General features: G+C 35.9%; 1 protein-coding gene across 1 annotated transcript; it reads left to right on the forward strand.

The window, feature by feature from the left end:
* Positions 1 to 218: 218 nt before the first annotated feature.
* Positions 219 to 1408, forward strand: LOC110461644 (probable G-protein coupled receptor B0563.6). Its single transcript, XM_021515200.1, has one exon. It carries the CDS (start codon positions 227 to 229, stop codon positions 1397 to 1399), a length of 1173 nt encoding a protein of 390 aa, XP_021370875.1. The 5' UTR covers positions 219 to 226; the 3' UTR covers positions 1400 to 1408.
* Positions 1409 to 25465: the final 24057 nt, after the last annotated feature.

Consider the following 25465-nt stretch of genomic DNA (forward strand, 5'->3'; position numbering starts at 1 on the left):
CAATCTCAGCGCACACTCTCATCACTTGCGCACCAGGGAGCACAATGTGTACCGACATGCAGATGGTTCCGTTAAAAGTTGTGGGGGAAATGTATAAAAGCAGTCAAAAAAAGTGTATGCGCTCACTCTCAAAAAGTTGAAGCCAGATGTCGCCTCGATTGACAAGGCCGCTTAAGTTGTTTAAACGCTGTGACTCATTTATTGCAAGAGTTTCTCTCACTTACCAATGTACGAGTTAGTAAGCATACCTATGTCAAACAGAAGCATGTTCGTTCATACCTATGAAGTGCCCTTAATGGACTACCACGCGTATAGGGTTAACAAGACCCTTCTCCTATACATACCACCGATATTGCTCCTCATAGGCACCGTGGGGAACCTATTTTCGTTTTTCGTGCTCCGTCAGTCTATGACCCGTGTGTCCACATATTTTTATTTGGCTGTGTTGTCCCTCACTGACCTGTTGGTTCTCTACATAGGTCTGCTGAGGCGCTGGACGGGCGAGCTGACTGGGGTGGATGTCAAGGACCAAGCGGCTTGGCTTTGTAAGCTGACTGTGACCGTTACTTACCTGTTTAGTGACTTTTCGGTGTGGCTAATTGTTGCGGTCACGGTGGAACGTTACATCGCCGTGTGTCATCCCCTACAGGCGTCTGTCTTGTGTAGCGTTCAAAAAGCCCGGACGGTCAGTGTCGTCATGTTCCTTACCATTGTCGCCATAAATGTCCACTTCATGTGGACGGTGGACTTGTCCATCACCAAGACCAACGGCTCGGACATCGCCACATGCGTGGCGAACGAGCGCTACATGTACCTACTGGACGAAGTCTGGCCCTGGGTGGACGCAGCCATTTACTCGTTCGTTCCATGTTTCATACTAGCGATCCTGAACTTTCTTATCATCAGACAGGTGCTACTTGCACGACGGTTTCGGTGTCAGTTACAAAACTGTAAATCTGGAAGGAATAACCAATTACAGAAAAGGTTACCAACAGAGGGAAGTATTAAATTGACACTGATGCTACTAGCTGTATCGTTCACATTTATGATAACGACTTTACCAAACAATGTATCTCTAATAGTGACCGTTCTCATGGATAGCCAGTTGACCACATTAGAACAGATTGCTAGATTTGCTCTCGCTAAAACTATCACAGAACTTCTCATGTATACGAACCATTCCATGAATTTCTTTCTATATTGTGCTACAGGGAAGAAATTCCGAAGAAACATCGAAAAACTTCTTTGTAAAGTGAAAGAGTACCGCCGATCTTTTGACCACAACAGTAGTCCCAACAGTATGCTATTGTCTCGGGTGAGTTTCAGCGGTAACCAACGAATGAACCTCCTCAATTCTAACACGCACGTGGTAGGTAGTCGCAAGGCGACGGAACTGTGATCCCGTAAACAGGATAGTTATTGTTACTTCCATATATTGGTGTTAACATTAAAATGATTTATTTAAAACCTTAATATTTGTTGATATTCGTTGAAATGAAAGCATTTAATTCTATTGCGATGGACACATTACAAATGTATATTGAAGCCAACACTTTGTCTAAATTCAATCTTGGAATTGTTTGTTTCAAATATAGCATTAACCTCTATAAAACAAATAAACAAGGCTTTTAAATATATTTTACTGAAAACAACACAGTAATATATATTTTATTGGCTCGGATATGAGCTTTCCAAGACGTGTACAGCAGATGGTTCAGTTTCAATTTAACAAAACCAAAACACCCACTTATATGCCTATGTAAATGATGCTGTAAAATTCAGACGTATGCGGATTAAACGGTTATAACCGTTTTCCATACGGACAGTTCAAGGTAAGTGATATTATACGTACTTTGGATATTCTTCTCTGACAGAATGAGGTTGGCTAGCCCGAACATATGTATAGATTATTACCAATCTTCGGATAATACACCCCCTGCATCAGAATCCTCCTTATTGTACATGTGTTCTAATACTGTAATCTTACATGAGATTAATGACGATACATCAATTTCTATACCTGAAGATGGCGGATGTCCTGTAACACATGTGTAGGATACTTATGTATTTACAATAAAACCTCTCTTGCACATAGGATCTGTAACACTGTCGCCACAGTTATATATACAGGACACAACTCACAGCTGTCAAACCAACCTAATAATATTTTTGAATAAAAAAGCCTGTGACACTTTACAAGAATGTCACGACATGAGCTGAATGTTTAGGATGTAATCCTAATGCGACATATGTATTAACGATGTTATAGTTGTTTGAGATTAATCCTTCAAAATACATTTACATTGACAATGTTACTGTTGTTTTGAATTAATCCATCAGAATACATTTGTATTGACAATGTTATTATTGTTTTGAGACTAAGCCATCAGAAGACATATGCATTTATGATATTATAGTTCATAAGTCATTAAGACGTATTGACGATGTTAAAGCTGTTTGGTATTAAGTCATTAAGACGTATTGACGATGTTAAAGCTGTTTGGTATTAAGTCATTAAGACGTATTGACGATGTTAAAGTTGTTTGGTATTAAGTCATTTAGACGTATTGACGATGTTAAAGCTGTTTGGTATGACGTCATTAAGACGTATTGACGATGTTAAAGCTGTTTGGTATTAAGTCATTAAGACGTATTGACGATGTTAAAGCTGTTTGGTATTAAGTCATTAAGGCGTATTGACGATATTAAAGCTGTTTGGTATTAAGTTATTAAGACGTATTGACGATGTTAAAGCTGTTTGGTATTAAGTCATTAAGACGTATTGACGATGTTAAAGCTGTTTGGTATTAAGTCATTAAGACATGAGAAGACATATGGATTGACAATGTCATTGTTCTTTGTGATGAAATCATCTTACAACATTGGTATTGATGATGTTACTGTTGTTGCTGACTTAACCATCTTATGATATGTGTAGTTTATGGTTTTAATGACTTGCAAATGATACACAATGATGTTAGAAGTATCCAGATATTAACCAATTCTTTATTTTTAAAATGTTATTAAAACATTTTCATTCGCGCGCAATGCTAGTTTTCATGGCCAAGGAAAATATTTCAAAGAAAAAAATATGTGTTACAAAAAAACGCATCCAACACACTAAAAACTGTTTTACTAAAAAAAAGGCGATTCAGTTTAAAATGTGCATAAAGTATCAACATTATCAAACATATAGATTTTGGTCCGATTGTTATTTCAATGGTAAGTCTGTTTTGCGGAATAGCTAGCTCCAGCTTAGTAAGATTGATATCAGTCAAAGCGGGATAAGTGTATAGCCTTCGTCTGGCTTGGTCTTTTTTATTTGATCTGTAAATTGTTAAATCAGAACTTTATAGGTACATGATATTTATTGCGGTTATATGATGTTTGTTTGAGGAGAATTGTAAACATATCCATCCGGAATTGAACGTCTACAAACAACAAGCAAATAATTCAAAAGATTACAAGAGAAAAAGAACACTTGCTCAGATGACACTGAAATAAGAACGCTGTTGTAATGACATAAGTACGTTTAAATGGCAGTAAACAAATTGATGTTCAAATGATGACAATAAGTCACCGTTGTTTAAATGACAATATGTACACTGTTGTTTAGATGATAAGTACACAATTGTGTAGATGACAGTAAGCAGACTGTTGTTTAGATGACAATCCTTACACAGTTGTTTAGATGCCAATAAATATACTGTTTAGATGACATTAAATACACTGTTGTTTAGATGACAATAAGTACACCGTTGTTAAAATAACAATAAGTACACTGTTGTTTATATGACATTAAATACACTGTTGTTTAGATGACAATAAATACACTGTTGTTTAGATGACAATACGTACACTATTATTAAGATGACAATAAGTACATTGTTGTGTAGATGACAATACATACACTGTTGTTAAGATAGCAATAAGTACACTGTTATTAAGATCACAATAAGTACAACCGGTTGTTAAGATAACAATAAGTACACTGTTATTAAGATGACAATAAGTACACTGTTGTTAAGATAACAATAAGTACACTGTTATGAAGATAACAATAAGTAAACTGTTATTAAGATCACAATAAGTACACTGTTGTTAAGATAACAATAAGTACACCGTTATGAAGATAACAATAAGTACACTGTTATTAAGATGACAATAAGTACACTGTTGTTAAGATAACAATTAGTACACCGTTGTTGAGATAACAATAAGTTCACTGTTTTGTAGATCACAATAAGTACAACCGGTTGTTAAGATAACAATAAGTACACTGTTATTAAGATCACAATAAGTACACTGTTGTTAAGATAACAATAAGTACACCGTTATGAAGATAACAATAAGTACACTGTTATTAAGATGACAATAAGTACACTGTTGTTAAGATAACAATTAGTACACCGTTGTGGAGATAACAATAAGTTCACTGTTTTGTAGATCACAATAAGTGCATTGTTGTTAAGATGACAACAAGTACATTATTTTTAGATGACAATAAGTGTACTGTTTGTTAGGTACATTGTTGCGCAGATGATGATGAATTAAGTACAGGAATTGAAATGACAAAGAAAGAACATTTTGTAAAGATAGCTTTTAAGTACATGTGAATTGCTGATACATTTCATTACTTGGAATATCGTCAAACTGTCATCGTTAAATTTGACAAATGCGATTATTTACTGATATAATTCCTTATATTTGTAACGAATTTATATCAGCTGTAATTTTATTCATTTCTACTTAATGTTCTAATAAAATAAAGAAAGAAGACGAAGACATTTTAATCTAGATCACACCGAAGGGTTTAATTGTTGGTTACACTGATGGGTCATACTTGATTGATTAGTTGTGGCTTATTGTTAGTTTTACGAATCGATTTCAGAAAAGCTTACTTCTTTTATTTTAAAAGCCGACTATAGAAATGGTATCTTCCTTTTAGATTTGATAAGTTGACTCCAGTCAAGGTGACTTGCCCATATATTTTAAAAGTTAACTACAGGTAAGGTTACCGCCAATAGTGGAAAACATCGTCAATTGAAAAAATAAGGTAAGTTATCCGGAAGGGTGAGCGTCTACTGTACATTAAATCTGACAAGTCGTGATTTCGATTGAATGTGTTACATAAAATATTGAAACAATTGCATTGTTCACACCAATGAACGTTCGTTCGCTGCGGTAACAAATGATGGAACCCGTGCTGACTTACTGTATACAGCCACGTAACGTGATATCCAGGCTCGGTCATGGTACACAGTCACTAACATGGTGGTCAGGTTCATACCTGGTACACAGTCACTAACATGGTGGTCAGGTTCATACCTGGTACACAGTCACTAACATGGTGGTCAGGTTCATACCTGGTACACAGTCACTAACATGGTGGTCAGGTTCATACCTGGTACACAGTCACTAACATGGTGGTCAGGTTCATACCTGGTACACAGTCACTAACATGGTGGTCAGGTTCATACCTGGTACACAGTCGTCAGGTTCATACCTGGTACACAGTCACTAACATGGTGGTCAGGTTCATACCTGGTACGCAGGCTGTCTGGTAAAAAGTTATAAAGTGAGACGTTTTTTCTCTATATCGGCTACTTTTATGCGTCTCATTGTATTTCCGCCTACTCGAAAAATATCATGATTGAAGTCAAATTAGGATTTGATCAATGTGCTTTGATGCTAATGGTATATTTAGGAATGCGAATCCAAACAAGGATATGCTGTAAAGCATGTTATGAATTCTATTTTCCAATTTTTTGATTAATTCAGTTTATTTCCTATTGTGCTTGGAGTGTTAAAGTTCGATACTCGTGACAGCATGCATTATGTGAGTTGGCTGTTTTTGCTTCTCATAAAAGAATTTTAATGTGCTAGAAATGTCGCAAACCACATTATATGATGATTAGAATATGAACAAATGTAACAAGAGACGTAAATTGCCGATGTCACAAAGCATTATTGAAATGTTAAAATAAATAACAATATTAGGATAATTACAGACAACTGGTGCATCAATGTAACCTTGAATGTTCTATATCGTTAAAAGCATATATTACATCCTGCTCCGATTGGTTTCGGGAGACTATAATTTCTACAGTTTCTCATTAGGTTAGCCATACCAGACGTCCTACTTGAACGTCATCATTTGATGCTAACATCGTATTGCCGAAAGCAATGGACAAATATAAGTTTTAGTAGTCAATAAATGACCTACTACGCTTTTTATAAAATATTCCCAGCAAAAGAGAATATGTGTATTGGTTCCTGTATTAGTTTATACCTGTGTGTTTCCTCCCCAGTATACAGTTCCTGGTAAGTGTTATCTGTATACGTATCACGATAGTTTCATGTATACATTATTGGTATTGCTAATATGTAACGACAAATCCTATGTAAACTGGCGCGTGAAGTGTGTCATAGCCCATTTGCTGTGGTACCCTTTATCAATACAGTGATCGCACGCTGACTGCTTCAACATACATCACAGTAGCAGTGATGATGTTGAAACGACACTTTGGAATGGGTTTTCATCGTGTGTTCAATTAAAAGGTAATTCGTCAACACATTGACACACAGTCCAAGGAGTGCTTCTTAACTAAGCTGACATGATGGCCTAATGTCACGAGGCAGAGATAACGAGGACTTCCTTATCCGTTTGATGAACATGACCTTGAACTGTTAGGGCAATTGGGTTATCAATATTGTTCCCGTTTGTGCACCTGACGCCTTCCTTTCACCATCAATTTGTCACGCAATACTGAACTATATGTACCAGGAATATTCATGTGGTGCAGAAAATAATCTTTTACTTACTTTTTGCATAAAATTCAAAAACAGTTTTTAAATCAATGCTATTCTTAATCGGATTTCAAGTGCGTGTTTTACCATGTCTTGGCCTTGGTGGGCTTTCAATCCCCGGGGTTGGACGTGGCAATGTAACTGAACTTATTATTAAACGTTCACATGGAGTATTTGTTTAAAGTTGTGTTTTATGCCGTTGCCAAACAATTGTTAATTTAGAACGAAACATGCTGTTTTACTCTCATCTGTCCCCTTTAGGAGCTCTTCCATATTGATCGGAACATTTTAGATATAAATGTTAATTTTCCCCCTTACTTTGACGTTAAGTATCCCTGACGCTTCCTAAGTAGACGAAGTGGCAGTATGGCGAAGTAATAGTTTACCACCATTGACGTTTTGCATCAATGTACTATTTTTCAAATTTTCTTCATGATTTACAGCTTACGAATGCATTATTTACATATATGTTGGAGAAATACATTTAGTCGTAAGGACACTACTCAAAAGATTTATGGAATTCTTTCCTTTTTGTTTCTTTTGAACATGCATACAAGGGGCATTCAACGACTTTTTAGACACAAATTTTACCTATACATGCAATTCAATTTTATGTTTGAAGAATATTTGAATATATTTCACGGATGGACTATAAACACTATAATTAGGAACTAAGGGATTTTTGTTTATCTCAACAGTACAGTGCCACCAACATATATTTATATATTACAGACGGTTTTCTGGGAGTACGACTCACCTACATTTGTATATTACAGACGGTTTTCTCCGAGTACCACTTACCTACATTTGTAGATTACCGAAGGTTTTTTCAGAGTACCACTCACCTACATTTGTATATTACAGACGGTTTTCTCCGAGTACCACTTACCTACATTTGTAGATTACCGACGGTTTTCTCAAAGTACCACTCACCTACATTTATATATTTCTGACGGTTCTACGGTCGAGGAAAAGTAGCAGCAGCGTGCGATATTGATATTTTATCTTATTGTTGCCCTTTACAAAATAATAACTTCCATTTTCTCAGCTGAAGCAATTAATATGGCATGAAAACAATAACATGAAAAAGCAATTATTTGCTCTTACTCGTTGTCCGTACTCAGTTTCCAAAATCAAAACTCTTAGAATATTCCCTTTAAGAACATTATCCTTCAAACTAAGACAATTTCAATGTTTTTTCACATTATACTTATTTTGGTACCATGCAAATTTAATTAGATATGACTGGGTAAATAGGCTGCTAAAGCAGCAATTAATCTACAACTGGTAGATATTAAACTGGTTTACTCTGTCTATAAACTTTCCATAGCGAATATCATTAAAACAAATTAGCAATAAAAATTGCCTGAAGATGGTTTATGTGTGGCAGGTGGAACGGGCCGTATAGTGGAGGTTGTCCTCTCGGGACTGCGCATAGCACATACCTACATCACACACTGTTGTTACACATACCTACATCACACACTGTTGTTACACATACCTACATCACACACTGTTGTTACACATACCTACATCACACACTGTTGTTACACATACCTACATCACACACTGTTGTTACACATACCTACATCACACACTGTTGTTACACATACCTACATCACACACTGTTGTTACACATACCTACATCACACACTGTTGTTACACATACCTACATCACACACTGTTGTTACACATACCTACATCACACACTGTTGTTACACATACCTACATCACACACTGTTGTTACACATACCTACATCACACACTGTTGTTACACATACCTACATCACACACTGTTGTTACACTAAAGAAGAGCAACCTTATTGTCAATCATGTGATCACTCATTTACAATCAAACATTTTATGATTGAATGCGCTGATTTCAAACAAAACTTACATGTCAGATTCTATAAAGTATCGTGTATAAAAAGTGTATTTGATACAGTTTCTGTTTAATCAATATGTGATAATTTACACACAATTGATCTTTATAATAAGCTCTGAAATGCTTCACAACCAATTCGTTCCCTGTTGATAAGTTTTTACACCTTTTAAACCCCTTTGTTTCTTATTTGATGAATTAATTTTGGTGACTGCCTATTTTTTACCTGCTGTTTTTGCCCTAATAGGCTCGCATTGTCGATGGACCGTGAAAAAATGAAAAGTCGAAGTATAATTATTATTATTATTGTATTCTAAACGGCCCATCAACACATTAGGGCAAATAAAAGTAGATAAAAGTTGTTAATGGAAAGACATCAAACGTACAAAAAGGTAAAATACAAACGTCAAATTGAATACATTGTAAAAGTGGCTATGATTTATATATTTCTGAATAGACCAACAGTTCTTAGATAGTTAAGAATTGTAGAGGTACTGACTTTTTCTCAAAGTGATTTTAGATCTGATATATTATCATAAAAAAATATCTTGTTGGCTGAAGGTCAATGCAATCTAATAACAAATGTCTCACTGTAAATGGTTCTTGACATGCTATGCATTAAGGCTGATCTTCGTTTTTCAATAAATAAGAATGGGTTATGTAGAAATGACCAATCAGGAGATAGGCAAGGACAACATCGGTTTTCTCTAAAGCTTGGATACCATTCACCGATGTTAGGTTTGACACAGGCTAATACATTGTCTACGCATTATTTGCAATTATTTTGCCACTTTGATCTTACAAAATTTGTTATTAAAGGTTTAAAATCTATAAAATGAAGTTTGAAATCAGGTGGTAGCAGAAAGGCCGCTTTGGCGGCGCGATCTGCCTTTTCATTACCTAGTATTCCCACATGTCCGGGAACCTAGCATAATGTAATGTGACATTTTGAGGTAATACTATGTAATAGTGTTAATATTTTACTAATTGGGATATTCTTTAAAGTTTTGTTGCGAATGCTCTGTAGTACAGATAACGAATCAGAATAAATTATTGACTTCGGTACACCACTTGATTTAATGTGTTCAAGGGCCAGATAGATAGCTCGGGCTTCTGCAGAAAATATTGATGCATCATTTGGTAACCGGCATCTAAAAGCGGCATCCGTCTTTCGAACCATCAGTATAAAATTATTTAAACTTCTTTTATTTCAAATGCAATTTCGAAAAGGATAAACGAAAGACATAAGTTTCAATGTCAGGTTTTACTGTTTCATGGAGTGTAAAGTCAACCTCGGGCGAAGTCAAAAGCCGAAGTAGAACAAAACCTAATAAAGATCTTACATGAACCGTCACACTGACAGATGTATCACATCAAATGACCTAAGCGGTTAATAGGACGGTAAACAAAATAAATATTTAACCAAACCAAACCATTACCAATAGTGCACATTATTTTTCATAATGAAAACATATACTGCCCGTCCACACTATCCACAGATCCTTAACATATACTCGACATCATTCATGTACGTTTACATTGGCATTTTATTGTAGAAACGGTATGACTAGACCTATATATCCCGTGTCGCTGCCGTCATTTAACACATACATAACTCTTATTGTTCATGGTCTATTTCGGGAGAGATTCAGGAAATATTGAATTCTGTCAATCAAGTTTTACTTTGTTACTATAAAAACGTTGTCATGTCCATTCCGATGTATCTGTTGATTTGTCATATTTTTTAAATGATAAAATGTGATTCTTTAAGAAAATGCATCTTTCTGAAACTGCTGGGTTTTTTTAATTGGTACAAATGGAACTCGTATCAAGACAATGCTTTAAAATGCACGATATAGTTTTAATTCAACGCCCCGACAATCCGTTCGTTGATATTTTTGACAGAGAGAAGGGAATATTTCGGTAATGAAATAAAATATTACAATACTAGACGGGAGATATATGCATAATATTATAGATCTTGCGTGATATCTGACTCTAAACTGACGCTCCGACTGTGAATTAGTCCATGATGGTCATTTGTATGCAAATACATATGGATTGGCTGTCTCCGCTGCTTGTCAAGTGAGATTGCGAACGTGACAAATGCTGGGGATGTGTCGCCATTATTTGGCTTGGAGTTCCAATGGTTGGCCACTCTTTCTTTAAGGGTATGAACATCCTTCAGGGCAATCTGCATAATGCGTTTCTAAGTTGGAGACTTTGTCGTTTTTGTTCGCTTGCTACAGTGCCATTAAAAGTCTTTCAGTAACAATTTTCTCCATGTTTTTGTGTGTTAATTGACCCTTTCTCCTTGCAATCGAGCATATTTTAAACATGTTTGTTAATTGGATTACGTTTTGTTGACCTCCCGGTTTAATTTTGTCGGTTGTCTATGAGGTGATGATTCCACACGCTAGTACAATATTCCTACGTTTCCATATCATGTGTTCTTTGTTGACCTTGTATTGGTATATGATTATATTTTTTATCTGAAGCTCTTTTGACCTTTGATCTTTTAACAAAAGTGAAAAAAATACACAGAAAACAATATGACAAAGACAGAAACACGCTGACCCCCCTGCAGTTTTTGATTTGGTTTTGTAAGTGCTTTTTATTTTGAACAAATGAAAAACAAACAAAAAAGATTATAATTGCTGAATTTGTATATCAATTGTTTAATCAGCAAAAAATGGTGAACAAATCAGTTAAACTTAAGAGTAGGGATAACCTAAATTGATTTTCCAAAGGAATCCCATTTCCACAAATGAATGATTTTTTTTATCACCGGCACACATTTACGGAGTTCTGAAAAAAGTGTGCAGATGATAATGAATAATCCTCTTACAACAATGCATTCCCTATTTCCATATATCCTTTCATATCGTAAACGCTAAATCAAATAGCAAATGTACTCTACCAGGCTAGTCGCTGTGATGTTGCTGTGATGTTTCTTTTGATATGTCTTTTATATGTTGAAATTTGAGTGAAGTTTTGACGTACACTCGTTTGAAAGAATTAAATGTCTTCCTGTCAATAATTTTATGAAAATCTCCCCATTTTCAATCAAAGGGAAGTTGGTTTGTCTACAACTACGGCATGTAACGCAAAACAAAATCTATAATATCTCTTTTACGCTAACAATAAAAAAAAGGATTCCTCTTTATCCAGTTATTAATTTTAGTTACTCAGGAATGTAAAAATCATCCTTTATGTTTAGTTTTTTGATAAGATTTGTATAATGTCCCTTGACTAATTGTCTTGGTCTGATTGGTTTTACACTCTATTAACAGCTAAGGTCAGTTATGTGTAATGCATGCGTGCATGTTTGTATGTATGCTGGAGGTAGTATGATGGTGTACTTGCCTCCTCGAGAAAGCACGGATCTGTTGTTGACAGCCTCCCAAAACACAGACATGGACACTACACGCATGCATCTCGCACACAGGGGAGGCCGTCCTTAAGTGACCACAGCTGTTGATAGGACGTTAAATAATACTAAACCAAACCAAAGCCATCTATAAACAAAAATATCATGAGAAAGCTTGCTTATTTAATGACTTCTTTTGTGCCCAGTCTACAGTTGATGATTCCAATGTAAATCTCCCTAACATTAACGAATCAATCAGTAAATCAATTAATCAGTAAATATCATATGTGTCCCCTTAAGAAATCTCTTTAACAGGTCAATTAGATCTGGTTTATTCCCATCTGAATGGAAGCTTGCTAACGTCACCCCTGTGCATAAAAAAGATAACAAGTCTATATTAACGAATTACAGACCTATATAGAAGCTATCGATCGTTGGTAAATTAATGGAAAAATGTGTCTTCTATTCATTATACAACGATCCTTTGTTTCACATCACCTATTTCTTCTCATTCTATTCTTATTGGCACGGGCATCTATATCTCCCCCTACCTCCACCCCCCACCCTGTACCCCTTTTCTTTTACTCTCATTCCAAATATCCCTTGAACTATGTATAAAAGTAAGCTACTGTTTTAAGTGTTTATATTTCTTTCCATAGAATTCAGTAACTATACCATCATGCCCTAAATTAATGAGATACATTCTCGGAAACGGATTTATATAAGTTATTTCAACTTGTTTCCGGATCCCATTCCTCTGTACGTTGTATGTTATGTGATGTAATGCAACTTAATTTGGAATGAAATAAAGTTTATATTTAACAAAAATAGCATGCCAAATTCACCCAGTATAGTATCAATGATTGCGATTACCCTCAATGTTGAACGTTTAGTACGGAATAACAACTACCGCCCTAGGGACAGAACCGTCCCAACTTGGGCGAACGTTCCACACTGATGACACAAGTGAGGTATTGTCATAAAAGGCGCTAGGGAAAAAACTGGTAGGGAGAAGAGATAAAAAATGAGATCCAAAATGTTGAAATGGGTGTAGCAGATCTATTTTTGTCGCTGTTGTTTTCCCAGTACAGGTCATAAAAGAAATCTGCAGGGGTGTCACTTTAGTTGCCTCTAGCAGGTACCTTCTTTTTCAAGTCCCCGAACTGTAAGGGTAAGAATAATTAAACTTTCACAACCTAAAAGATTCACTGTACCTTACCTCTCTATAAATAATCAAACTTATTGGTATGTGTACATGTTCTTGTTAACATACCTTTACGTTTAGTGATGACTATTTAACTGTGCTAATCCCTTATTACCTTCAAATCAATTTTATCTCTCTTTCACTTTCCCTTTTCGCTAGATTGTTTGTAACCCGGGTACTTTTCCTTCTCTTTATTTCACTTTTGTGTTCGGGGAAAACAAATATTCATTTATCTTCAAGACCATTTTTTCTCTGGTCTAGAAAGTTCAATTACATTTGCCATGCACTGTATTGTATGGATACATTGACGCTGCATCATTATTATGCACACGATACTTGTATGTAATTACACGATAATGAATAGACAAGCTCACAATCTTGCTATTGCTGACGTCTTTGTTCGAGGGGAGCAAGCATACGATTTCAACAAGAAAGAGTAAGATAAAACTAAAAAAAACAAAAAAGCATCCTACCACGATACAATTGATTGGTGACATAACAATAGTGCTCCAGGCATGCACGTGCTGCAAGTGGAATTTCCAAGCACCGGCAAGAAGTGAACCATTAGCTGACGGTAGAATGAAGTCGTTCGTGATCTGCAAATTAAAGTTGTGCTGTGACCGTTAACGTAACCTGGAATATTTATTGTAATTGTTTATCTTTTTGCATTTCTATTCCTGTAATCGATATATTCAACCTTGTAGCAGTGGGGAACGTACTCATCTCTTTGAAGTTGAACACGGCTGTAGAGACACCAAAGTTCTCTTCATCATCATATTAGGCTACAGGAATTATATCAATTAACCCTCGGCATTGTGTATAACAGGAAAACCATGCTCACGCATTGGTATCGGGTAAACTTGGACTTGGTAAGCTATGCCTTTAAAGCGTTAGAAGGAATATGTCTCTGTATCTCCAGACATACGGAATTGGACGCCAGATATTTGTTGATCGGATCGTCTTTATTGATATAATCCTACAGACCCATCCACACCTCACGATCATGCAAGGGGAAAACAGGTATATCGTGTCAGAGAATGCGCTTTTTACATTTTAGCATTTTGGTTTCATCGATTAAAATCTCTACAAATACAATTTACACTGCGCATACTTTGTAAGAGAAAACATGTCATAAAGCACCAAATCGTAGCAAGTTATATATACAATTTATCACATAATTTACTGTGTTATCCAGTGAATATACCCATGTCATATTTCTTTGCGTATTAACCCATGTAATATATGACCTATCAGCCCTGTGATTGGTTGTAAGTTTCAATTGTGACGTCGTCACGCATAGGATAAGTACATGCCGTCATAGACTTACGCACTGGAGTCAAAATGGCGACTTTTTTACAATTCAATGTTGCATGAAAATTGTCGTGTTACACGAATAAATGCCACACATCTTGATTATGTGATAAAAAGGATCTGACAGTCGTTTTCATTTCATATGAAATTAATGAAACTCGTCACGATTTTTCATTTCAGCTTGCCAGAGGCTCGCTCAATTGAAAAAATCTCAGACTCGTTTACTTAATCTTATATTAAATGAACAATCATGTAAGATCCTATTCCTTCTTTGCGTATTGCAAAGTTATCTTCTCTTGGGAGCAGGTATTGATTGTTACGTCACTTGTGAGAGTAACGTCATCAATTTTTGAGAAAACGACGTAATGTTTTCGCACAAACCAATGACGTAACAATCAATACTTGCTACCAAGAGAAGATAACTCTGCAATACGCAAAGACGGAATACATAAATATTAGGAGGCACGGTAGTCTAGTGGTAGGACGCCGGGCTCGTGACCGAAGGGTGGCGGGTTCGACTCACGGCACGGCACTGTCTTGTATCGTTGAGCAAGATACTTTACTCCGCTTGTTCCAGTCTACTCAGCTGTAAATGAGTATGTGGATGGGCAGTGCTAGAATTGTTGAATGCTAGTTGTTAGCGCCGAAATGGCAGCTCCGGCTGTATGCTCCCCCGGGAGTTGAGAAAGGTATTGGCTGGTTGCAAAGGCCCTATAACCACGGATAATATTTTGTGAACCGCTTTGAGACGACCTACGATCTAGGTTCTGATTATCATTTTATTCTTATTATATATATTTCCCGAATGAGTTGGTTCATTAAAAAAATTGTAGAAGCTGCTTATAAAGATGGTTCATAAAATGAAACTTAATTTTTTAACTGTCTATTTTGTGTGTTATGCTTTTTCTTTGCTCTTGCAAAGAACATCGAAAAATATAATTTTTTTAAATCAACTGATTCTGACAATCTTTTTGTATATGGTTAACCTACGTACACACAGCGTTGTAGAAACGAACCTCAGTAACCTCATTATATGTTTAAAATGCGTTTCAGCATTGTGCAGTAAGATACGTAAATATTGTTTATTTGTTTTCGATCTCGGCTCTGCTTGCCATCTGATAAGCTGCTTACGCCACGAGAAAACAGGATAACATGACAATTTATGTCCTGCTGTGTAACACAATGAGTAAAAGTAATCAGAGAACGAACATATGTTATGGTAGATCGGATAATCAACCAGCTATGTAAGAACTATGTAGATATATAAACGGCGGTATTGGTGATGAGGCCGGAAGTGGTAGCCAGAGAGACAGGTTCCATATACTCTATAAGTGACAGGCGACATAAGGATATGTAAAAGAAGAGGTGAACATGGAATAACGTATCTTAACCTGGCGCTGAAGTTTGGAAACAATGATATTTATTATGCTAACATTATATCGACTAGATAGCGTTGGGTTACCGAAAAACACATACATAATGATTCACTGTCTTAAACTATTCCATGTTTCATTCTATAGGTCAGGACCTTCATGTCTCATTCTATAGGCCAGGACATTCATGTCTCATTCTATAGGCCAGGACCTTCATGTCTCGTTCTATAGACCAGAACCTTCATTCCTCATTCTATAGGCCAGGGCATGCATGTCTCATTCTATATGTCAGGACCTTCATGTCTCAATCTATAGGTCAAGGCCTTCGTGTCTCATTTTAGTGTATATGATATTTAGGCATGCTTTGTTTTTATTTGTTCTGTTGTTAACAAAATAAATAAAACAGTAGATACATAAATAAGTTTGCCTATAGACATACTACACACTTAGTGATTTCCATACGCTTGCTCAGAATATCATGACTTCCTTGATTGACGTCGAATGCTGACGGACAAATGTACCACACAGGATTTCCGAAGAAGTTTTCCCTGGTCACAATAACGATCTGATGAGGGGAATAAGTCAATTATTTGTGTGATAGGAAAGGCAATTCTTATAATTTACTTCTTTTCATCTCCATGCATTGTTGTTTTTTTGGCACTCCCACGGTTCTCACTGTTAGGACGTGAAATTGTTTTGACCATCGTCTTAGGCACGAAATGCCTGTTCCAGCTGGCGTTATTTTCCTTGTACTCGTCAAGGGTCTCATTGTAAACCTTTCCGTTGCTGATACTTTGCCCTATTGTTATCAACTTGCAGTTCATATTACGGTTTTGTTGACATTTCACGATATTCTGCAACCATTAACCCTTTCACCACCATAGACCATAATGGACTCATCCCGTTAAATGTATGATAGAGTCTATTGAAGTTACCTAGGGGTGAAAGGGTTAAAGATTTAATCGGAGCAGGGGGGCATTGTCCGCATGTCCAGTGGGGGATTATTACGCGCCACATTCCTTTGCTCTATCTTATTCAAGCTGAAAACTGAAGTGGTAATAACGAATAGAAATAAGATTCTAGTGATTCATATTCAGACCTATTATATATTTATTTTGTTTTAAATCTGTTTCATGAAAAAGGAAAATTATCATTTATTTCAATAGATTTATTTTCAATCTTCTGACATTTTCGACAAATGTTGAGTCCTCAATAGATATATTGTGAATCAAAATGTTTTCTTTCTTTGACTTTTCTAAATCAACAAGCTTAGTATTGAATAGGCGCTTTCTGACTTCGTTTTTCTTTCTATCAATAAACAGTGGGTTTTTCCCATGTATTGTAGGTAAATACATAAGCATTGTCATTTTTAATGGCTCTACGGTTTTCTATATTTGTATATATATGGGATTATCTAGAAAGCATATAACAGTGTAACGAAGAACGAACGAAATATGTATATCCTTTTGTTTTTGACGTCATTATCTTTGACGTCTTGAGTATGTGTACTCTATTTAGTACGTCACAAATTAATTCAAATCGCCTGAGGAGCCCCAAGATGGGCGAAAGTACAAGCGTAATTTAGTCTTTTATTTTAGTGTTTTACTTATATATATATATAAGACATTATTACTAAAGACAACAGGAAACGGTTAGAAAAAAATCAAAACCAAACGAACAAGATGCACTGAAACCCCACAAAATTCCTGAAGATAATCACTGTATAATTATGATAATATACAACATTTATATAGCACCCTATATAATTTGTAAAATTACAACATATGGATAATAGTATTAGTCATAGTTGTAAAACAAAAACAAAGGCTTATAATCACTTTTATTCATTAAGCAAGCAGATAATCATCGCAATGTGCACATAAATGAATAAATAAAGTGTGGTATTTACATGACGTCTTTGCAAACAGCCTTAAATGCAGACGTGACGAGTTTTGATGTTCCTCTTGCATTTGGCCAGGGTATTTGAATATCTAATAGCAGATGGCTAGCTATTCCATAATGTGGCCAAAACCCTTCCAAAGAAACGGTTTCCATAGGTCACAGTAAGAGATTTTGGGAAACACAACAAAGATTCCGACTCCGACCGCAATGATCGTGACGGCTGATACAGGGTGACAGGCTCATGTAGGTACTGAGGAGCTGTTCCATTCAGTGCCTTGTATGTGTACACCAAAATTTTGTACTGCGACCTATTTCGAACAGGTAACCAGTGCAATGAATATAGCATAGGTATATTGAGTAAACATCGGTGCAATGAATCTAATCTTGTATCCGTCAAGGAAGGACGGATTGTTTAAAATACGTGTGCCGTTTGTTCCTCATGTTACTACTGCGTCAAACATAACTTATATATTTACCCATGCAAGAAAACGACCAGCCTTCACCAGTTAAAATACATCATACCCACCGATGTTTACTCAAGTTGACAGGTGAAGAACAAATCAAATATTAATCAAGTGCTTTGCACATTCTTTAACTGTAACCTTACATCACAAAAAAAGGAAATGACGCCAGCCATCGGCTCGAAGGAGTATTATTGTATTTTATATACGTGCCGCATTAACGACCAATCCCACACTTCCTGGAATAACAGGATAACCTAACCTTTATGTACTTACGTTAATCACGTTCCTTAAGCATGCCGGTGAGCTGCTTTGTATAAATATAGCCTTTCTAATTAGATTCCAGAATAACATCTTTCCAGACCCACTGATGACACACGAATTTACACAAACAATAAGCTGCTCTTCGTTGGTAACAGATGTAGAAATGAAAAATTGCAATCCTTTATCTGTCATAAATGTTAATAATAATGTTAAATATATAAGTTAATGAAAAATACTTGTTAAAGTAACTTGTTTAACCGATTACATGTATTAGTCCTTCCTTGTACACATGAGTATCAGTTTTATTAAATGCTTGTTCTAGAATGTTCAGGATTTAGTTATATTATTCGACACATTAAATTGATTTAAAAGGGGAAACAAATGTTCCAGCACAATGATGCACGAAGCAATACATAGACTCATGGATATAAATCCCTACAAGATGGGATGACACCGTGGTCAGTAGGTTATGTTATAGTTACGTACCCATAAACGTAAAACAGTATTGCATTTATTAATAGATTAGGTTCATTTCCCGGTGAATATTGAAGGACATGACCAGATTTCCGGTGTTTGGATACGATCTGTTTTTACATGTCTTTCATAGGTACAGGAAAGCTAGGCCTACAGATTCCCTTGATGTCGCGCTACATGTCGACTCAAGGAGCACTTCGGTCTTGACCTTAAACAGTAAATTGTATAGATACCGGTTTTGTTTAGCTCGCAGCATCCATTGGAAAACTGATGGGTTCTCTGCCGGTTACTTAGGAAAAAATTAACTTCGGTGAGTCAATAATGGTGGAATATATCATGATAATTAGAAAGTTTTGGATGCAGGCAAGAGGCTAGAGCTAATTATTTTGTGAAAGCGAGTCTTGCACTTTCATCCAACAGCTAATATTTCGGTGGTGGAATAGCATGTGTCTCCTAATGAGATGCTTTCTTTTCACTCAGAGACTTAGCAATAAGACCTGAATTTATGTATAATGTTCATATNGGGGGGGGGGGGGGGGGGGGGGGTAGCATAAAACTGCAATTCTCAAAAAGTCAGAGGTTTTTCTCAAACTGATAATGCTTTGAAGGATCATTTTTGATGCAACCAAAACTAGAGATCATATGCTACAGTATACATGTAAAAACTTCTTGCTATGGTGTGAAATCAGATATTTACAGACAAATCAACAGCCGAAAGCCATCTCAAACAATAATATTTTCCAGAAGGAAAATGTTATTTTCTTAGAATAAATGTATCTTATAACTGTTGTATACAAAAAATATTTTGATTATAGAAAGACTAGGTTATGAACTACCAGTGACAAAATTATCAATCCAAAATATGTGGTGGAACATATTCAAAGAAGGGATCAAATTACCATATGGTATAAACATCAGAATCCATGGTTATGTGTATTACCTACTCAATATGACTGAAAACTGGCAGAAAAGAAGTAAATATTTGTTCCAGTTTATATGGAATGAATATTTAATCAACAGAATACATGTTAGGAACAAAAATCATTGGTTTATTCCTTTTCAAGATGGCCAACCAACTCATTAATTATACTGCCTAATCAGTTGTCAGATTCCCAGACAATTTTCTTGCAATATCAATGGAATTTAGAGATTGTATGCTTGTTACTGAATTGTATGTTTTTATATATTTATTAAAGGTAGACGTCGTATTAACATCTGATGACATTTACAGATAATGTTTTGCAAGATGCAAGAGTATGATATGTGTTCGAATAGCGGACTTGGAAAAACAGGAAGAAAATAAATGCTGCGAGTCTTTGAGTTTGTTTTTCAAACTGGTGATTCTAATTTCACAAGAAAACAATTTATTTCAAGCTTTGTCGGGTTTTTTTTAGCCATTGGGGGCAACTCATTTGGATTTTGAAGATTAATATGATAATCAAAATAATAATGTATACTTGATGTATGAATACACATTCCCATAGTTCTTTTAGTCGGCATCAGTTCTGCGATATCACAAGTAGACAAACACGAACATATTGCAGCCTCCCAAAACACACACGCATACACTACAGGCATGCATCTTACACACATGGTAGGCCGCCTTAAATGACCATAGCTACTGATAGGACGTTAAACAATACTAAACCAAACCAAACCAAACCAAACCAAAGAATGCTTTTTGAGAATAAAGTATTGTGTGAAAGTATATGTTCCCTACTCAAATGGTCACAATTTGTGTGTGGAAATTAACTGATAACTTGCACGTTTTTGCAGAAGTGTGGATTTGCTTTCTTCAAATTAAAATTGTTAAAACAATGACAACATTTTTGTATGTGAACAGGACCCGAACAGGCCCCATAAAACAGGTCCTTGGTTGTTTAGAGAGGAAAAGTTCTAGATGTTTCATCTTAAAACGTTCTGTTTCAGATTTTTGTTTTCGCAGATACAATATGTAGCACTTCGGGCTAATACTAAATTCTTCATTGAAGCAATTAATGCCATTTTTAGTCCGTATATATTTTTGTACATTTCGTGTACCTTTACATTTACGAGATTTCGCGAAAATACGATGGCGACCTTCACCAATACATTTACTCTTCATTATATGATGAATATTAACAAATGAGTATCCCCTAAAAGCAATGTAAAAACGAATATGATGATAAAATGTATAATTAATGATAACAAAATATATAAGAACAAATTCTAAAAGGTGACAAGAAAATTACATTTGATATCAAAAAGTGGTTGTTAACAAAACACACCAAGTGATGAAATAAATTGAAATTTAGAATTGTTTATGACCTAACATGCACTGAAAGGTTTATTGTAGGTTTGCAACGAATTTCATTTCCAATTACCTGTAATCAAGTGCATTGCTTTTTGGTGGACGCCAGGGAGGTGTCTTAGGCCCTAACCTTTTTGGGTACACAGGGTATTTTGTTGTGCGAAATGAATACTTTCCATGACGTTTTTGGGACTGAATCTTTGCATACATATTTGAAATAACACCACTTATCCATACTATGAACATGTTTGGTATACAAGAATAACGAGAATGAAAAATCCTATATTTTACATAAAATATTTAACACAAAGTTCGATTATTCTCACATTCTGGATCATTAATATATTGTAAAAGCAGCACATGAAAGAAATTGTCATTTCCCAAGTATGCCTCGGGTGACAATGGTTTTCTCGGGTTGACAATATTCACTGTCACCTGCTAATGAATGTCATATCTATTTTGTTACACCAAAAGTCTTTGTAGCTCAGAAACGGCAGCAAACCTCGATAATGACATCTTGTTTGTTGATAGTCTGCTGTTTACAATCGCTATCGCACCGGCGCTTGATAAAATTGGCTGTTGCCGTCAAACGTTCTTGTGACCATCACGGTGGGGAAACGAAGCGGTGAACGCACATTTTTCGCGCATGTGATATTTCTCACTATCTCATGGCAATATCACCCGCGCCCCTTAAAACCAATGTATTTTCGGAGGGTGACAGAGATACTTGTTTAATGTTCTCCCAACCAATCAAATAGCTAGAAATTCACTTGAGGTGTAACAACATTAATTGTGTACATTTTGTTGTCATGCCATTGCCAAGTCCTCCGACAAGAGTATCCATTTTTCTCGATCAAAACTTTCAACTGCGTTGCTCCCAATAGAAAAGACCTTCCTTTGTTCGTACATGCATCGATAATTCAGACGAATTTACGAATTAACGTAGACATAGGACATTCGCGATTCACGATAACTGTCCAGAATCACAATGTTGTTCTGATCTTGTAGATGTGTTTTTGTTTATTTCATTCCCGAAATAAAACAGTTAAAACCGTTGGTGTAATAGGAACAAGTAATTCCAGTTTATATTTGGCACTCTTCAGGTGACCCCTTACTGTGTACATCCTATCGCTTGTGTGAAAGGCGAGTGCGCTATCCACTGTGCCTCCCGACCATCAGTAAAAAAATATACATATCATACAAAATGTTACGAGTATTAACACTCGTGAATTCGCTACTGGTTCTTTTCTTTCTAGAATTAAGAAAATGTTACAAAACCGGTTACAAAGTAATCATGTATACCATGTACCTGTACAGTCAGACAAATAAATCTGCATCTTAGCTTCATAAAATGTTAGAACAATATCAGGCTATATAATCACAAAATCATGTTATGTTCACATATATATTGGAAATCCTAGATAACTGATCTACATTGTACATGTACATACTCGGTATTTTTATGGTCTGTCTTGTATTATTGCTATTTCGCATTCATTTCGCCCTACTTTTTTTTCTACAGAAATCTTTTCCTGAAAAATCTGATGTCACTATCGGATGGAAGCTAAAAGCTTCTATGACAGCAGTTTTGATCAAGGGAAGTGTATTGCGTGTTCCACGGGCTAGGTTTGTGTCAGGACCAGGACTCCAAACGGGTTGGAGTACGAACAATAAACAGTTACTATCAGAGCACAAGTCTAATTCTTCAAGAATTGTGAACAAGAGCTAATATGCTTTTTAATCATATGAATAGTATTTGCTTTAAAAATGTATATATTGTAGTGTTGTTTGTCTCTTATGTTTGATGTGACAATTTTGATCATTCTAGCTCACAGCCATACACACAGCAAATAATGTACTCTCTACACAATCAGACGATATAAGAACTATGCGTATCATATATAATCAGACTAAGAACTGGTTTCTGTCATGCCAGAACAAAAGGGAACCGTAAAACGAATTTAGGGAAATCTAATGACAAATGAGTGCCATAAATAATAGTAAATGTAAGAACTAATAATGCCTTACAAAATAAGGAAATATAAGAGCTAAATAGTTCCGTACAAAATTAGGAAATCTAATACCTAAATGCTATTTTACAAAATAAGGAAATGTAAGAACTGAGTAATGTCATACACAATTAGGAAGTCTAGAAATTAGTAAATGGTGCCATATAAAATTAGGAAATGTAGGAATTAGGTAATGCCATTTCAAAAAGTAAAATTCTGATCGGTAAGAACGCTGCGAGAGACATTTTTATGATTTAATTAACTTTACTCGTCAGAATAAAAATACACCTATTCTACAGAAGACTTTCCCCATTTTCTTTACTCTCAAATGATCAATAACCTTTTTCAGGAATATTGTATAACCACACGAGAGGTCGAAAGTGAAAACCAAAGGATTAAATTACATACTCGGTGAGCAACAGATATAGACTAGACACTTCGATTCCAAGTTAGATCAATGACTTTTCCGGTCCCATCGTCAACACAACCGTTAACATTTATAGCATCAACCAATCATCGTCCACACAACCGTTAACATTTATAGCATCAACCAATCATCGTCCACACAACCGTTAACATTTATAGCATCAACCAATCATCGTCCACACAACCGTTAACATTTATAGCATCAACCAATCATCGTCCACACAACCGTTAACATTTATAGCATCAACCAATCATCGTCCACACAACCGTTAACATTTATAGCATCAACCAATCATCGTCCACACAACCGTTAACATTTATAGCATCAACCAATCATCGTCCACACAACCGTTAACATTTATAGCATCAACCAATCATCGTCCACACAACCGTTAACATTTATAGCATCAACCAATCATCGTCCACACAACCGTTAACATTTATAGCATCAACCAAGCATCGTCCACACAACCGTTAACATTTATAGCATCAACCAATCATCGTCCACACAACCGTTAACATTTATAGCATCAACCAATCATCGTCCACACAACCGTTAACATTTATAGCATCAACCAATCATCGTCCACACAACCGTTAACATTTATAGCATCAACCAATCATCGTCCACACAACCGTTAACATTTATAGCATCAACCAATCATCGTCCACACAACCGTTAACATTTATAGCATCAACCAATCATCGTCCACACAACCGTTAACATTTATAGCATCAACCAATCATCGTCCACACAACCGTTAACATTTATAGCATCAACCAATCATCGTCCACACAACCGTTAACATTTATAGCATCAACCAATCATCGTCCACACAACCGTTAACATTTATAGCATCAACCAATCATCGTCCACACAACCGTTAACATTTATAGCATCAACCAATCATCGTCCACACAACCGTTAACATTTATAGCATCAACCAATCATCGTCCACACAACCGTTAACATTTATAGCATCAACCAATCATCGTCCACACAACCGTTAACATTTATAGCATCAACCAATCATCGTCCACACAACCGTTAACATTTATAGCATCAACCAATCATCGTCCACACAACCGTTAACATTTATAGCATCAACCAATCATCGTCCACACAACCGTTAACATTTATAGCATCAACCAATCATCGTCCACACAACCGTTAACATTTATAGCATCAACCAATCATCGTCCACACAACCGTTAACATTTATAGCATCAACCAATCATCGTCCACACAACCGTTAACATTTATAGCATCAACCAATCATCGTCCACACAACCGTTAACATTTATAGCATCAACCAATCATCGTCCACACAACCGTTAACATTTATAGCATCAACCAATCATCGTCCACACAACCGTTAACATTTATAGCATCAACCAATCATCGTCCACACAACCGTTAACATTTATAGCATCAACCAATCATCGTCCACACAACCGTTAACATTTATAGCATCAACCAATCATCGTCCACACAACCGTTAACATTTATAGCATCAACCAATCATCGTCCACACAACCGTTAACATTTATAGCATCAACCAATCATCGTCCACACAACCGTTAACATTTATAGCATCAACCAATCATCGTCCACACAACCGTTAACATTTATAGCATCAACCAATCATCGTCCACACAACCGTTAACATTTATAGCATCAACCAATCA

Source organism: Mizuhopecten yessoensis, unplaced genomic scaffold, assembly GCF_002113885.1.
Source record: "Mizuhopecten yessoensis strain PY_sf001 unplaced genomic scaffold, ASM211388v2 scaffold10647, whole genome shotgun sequence".
Classification (NCBI taxonomy): Eukaryota; Metazoa; Mollusca; class Bivalvia; order Pectinida; family Pectinidae; genus Mizuhopecten; species Mizuhopecten yessoensis.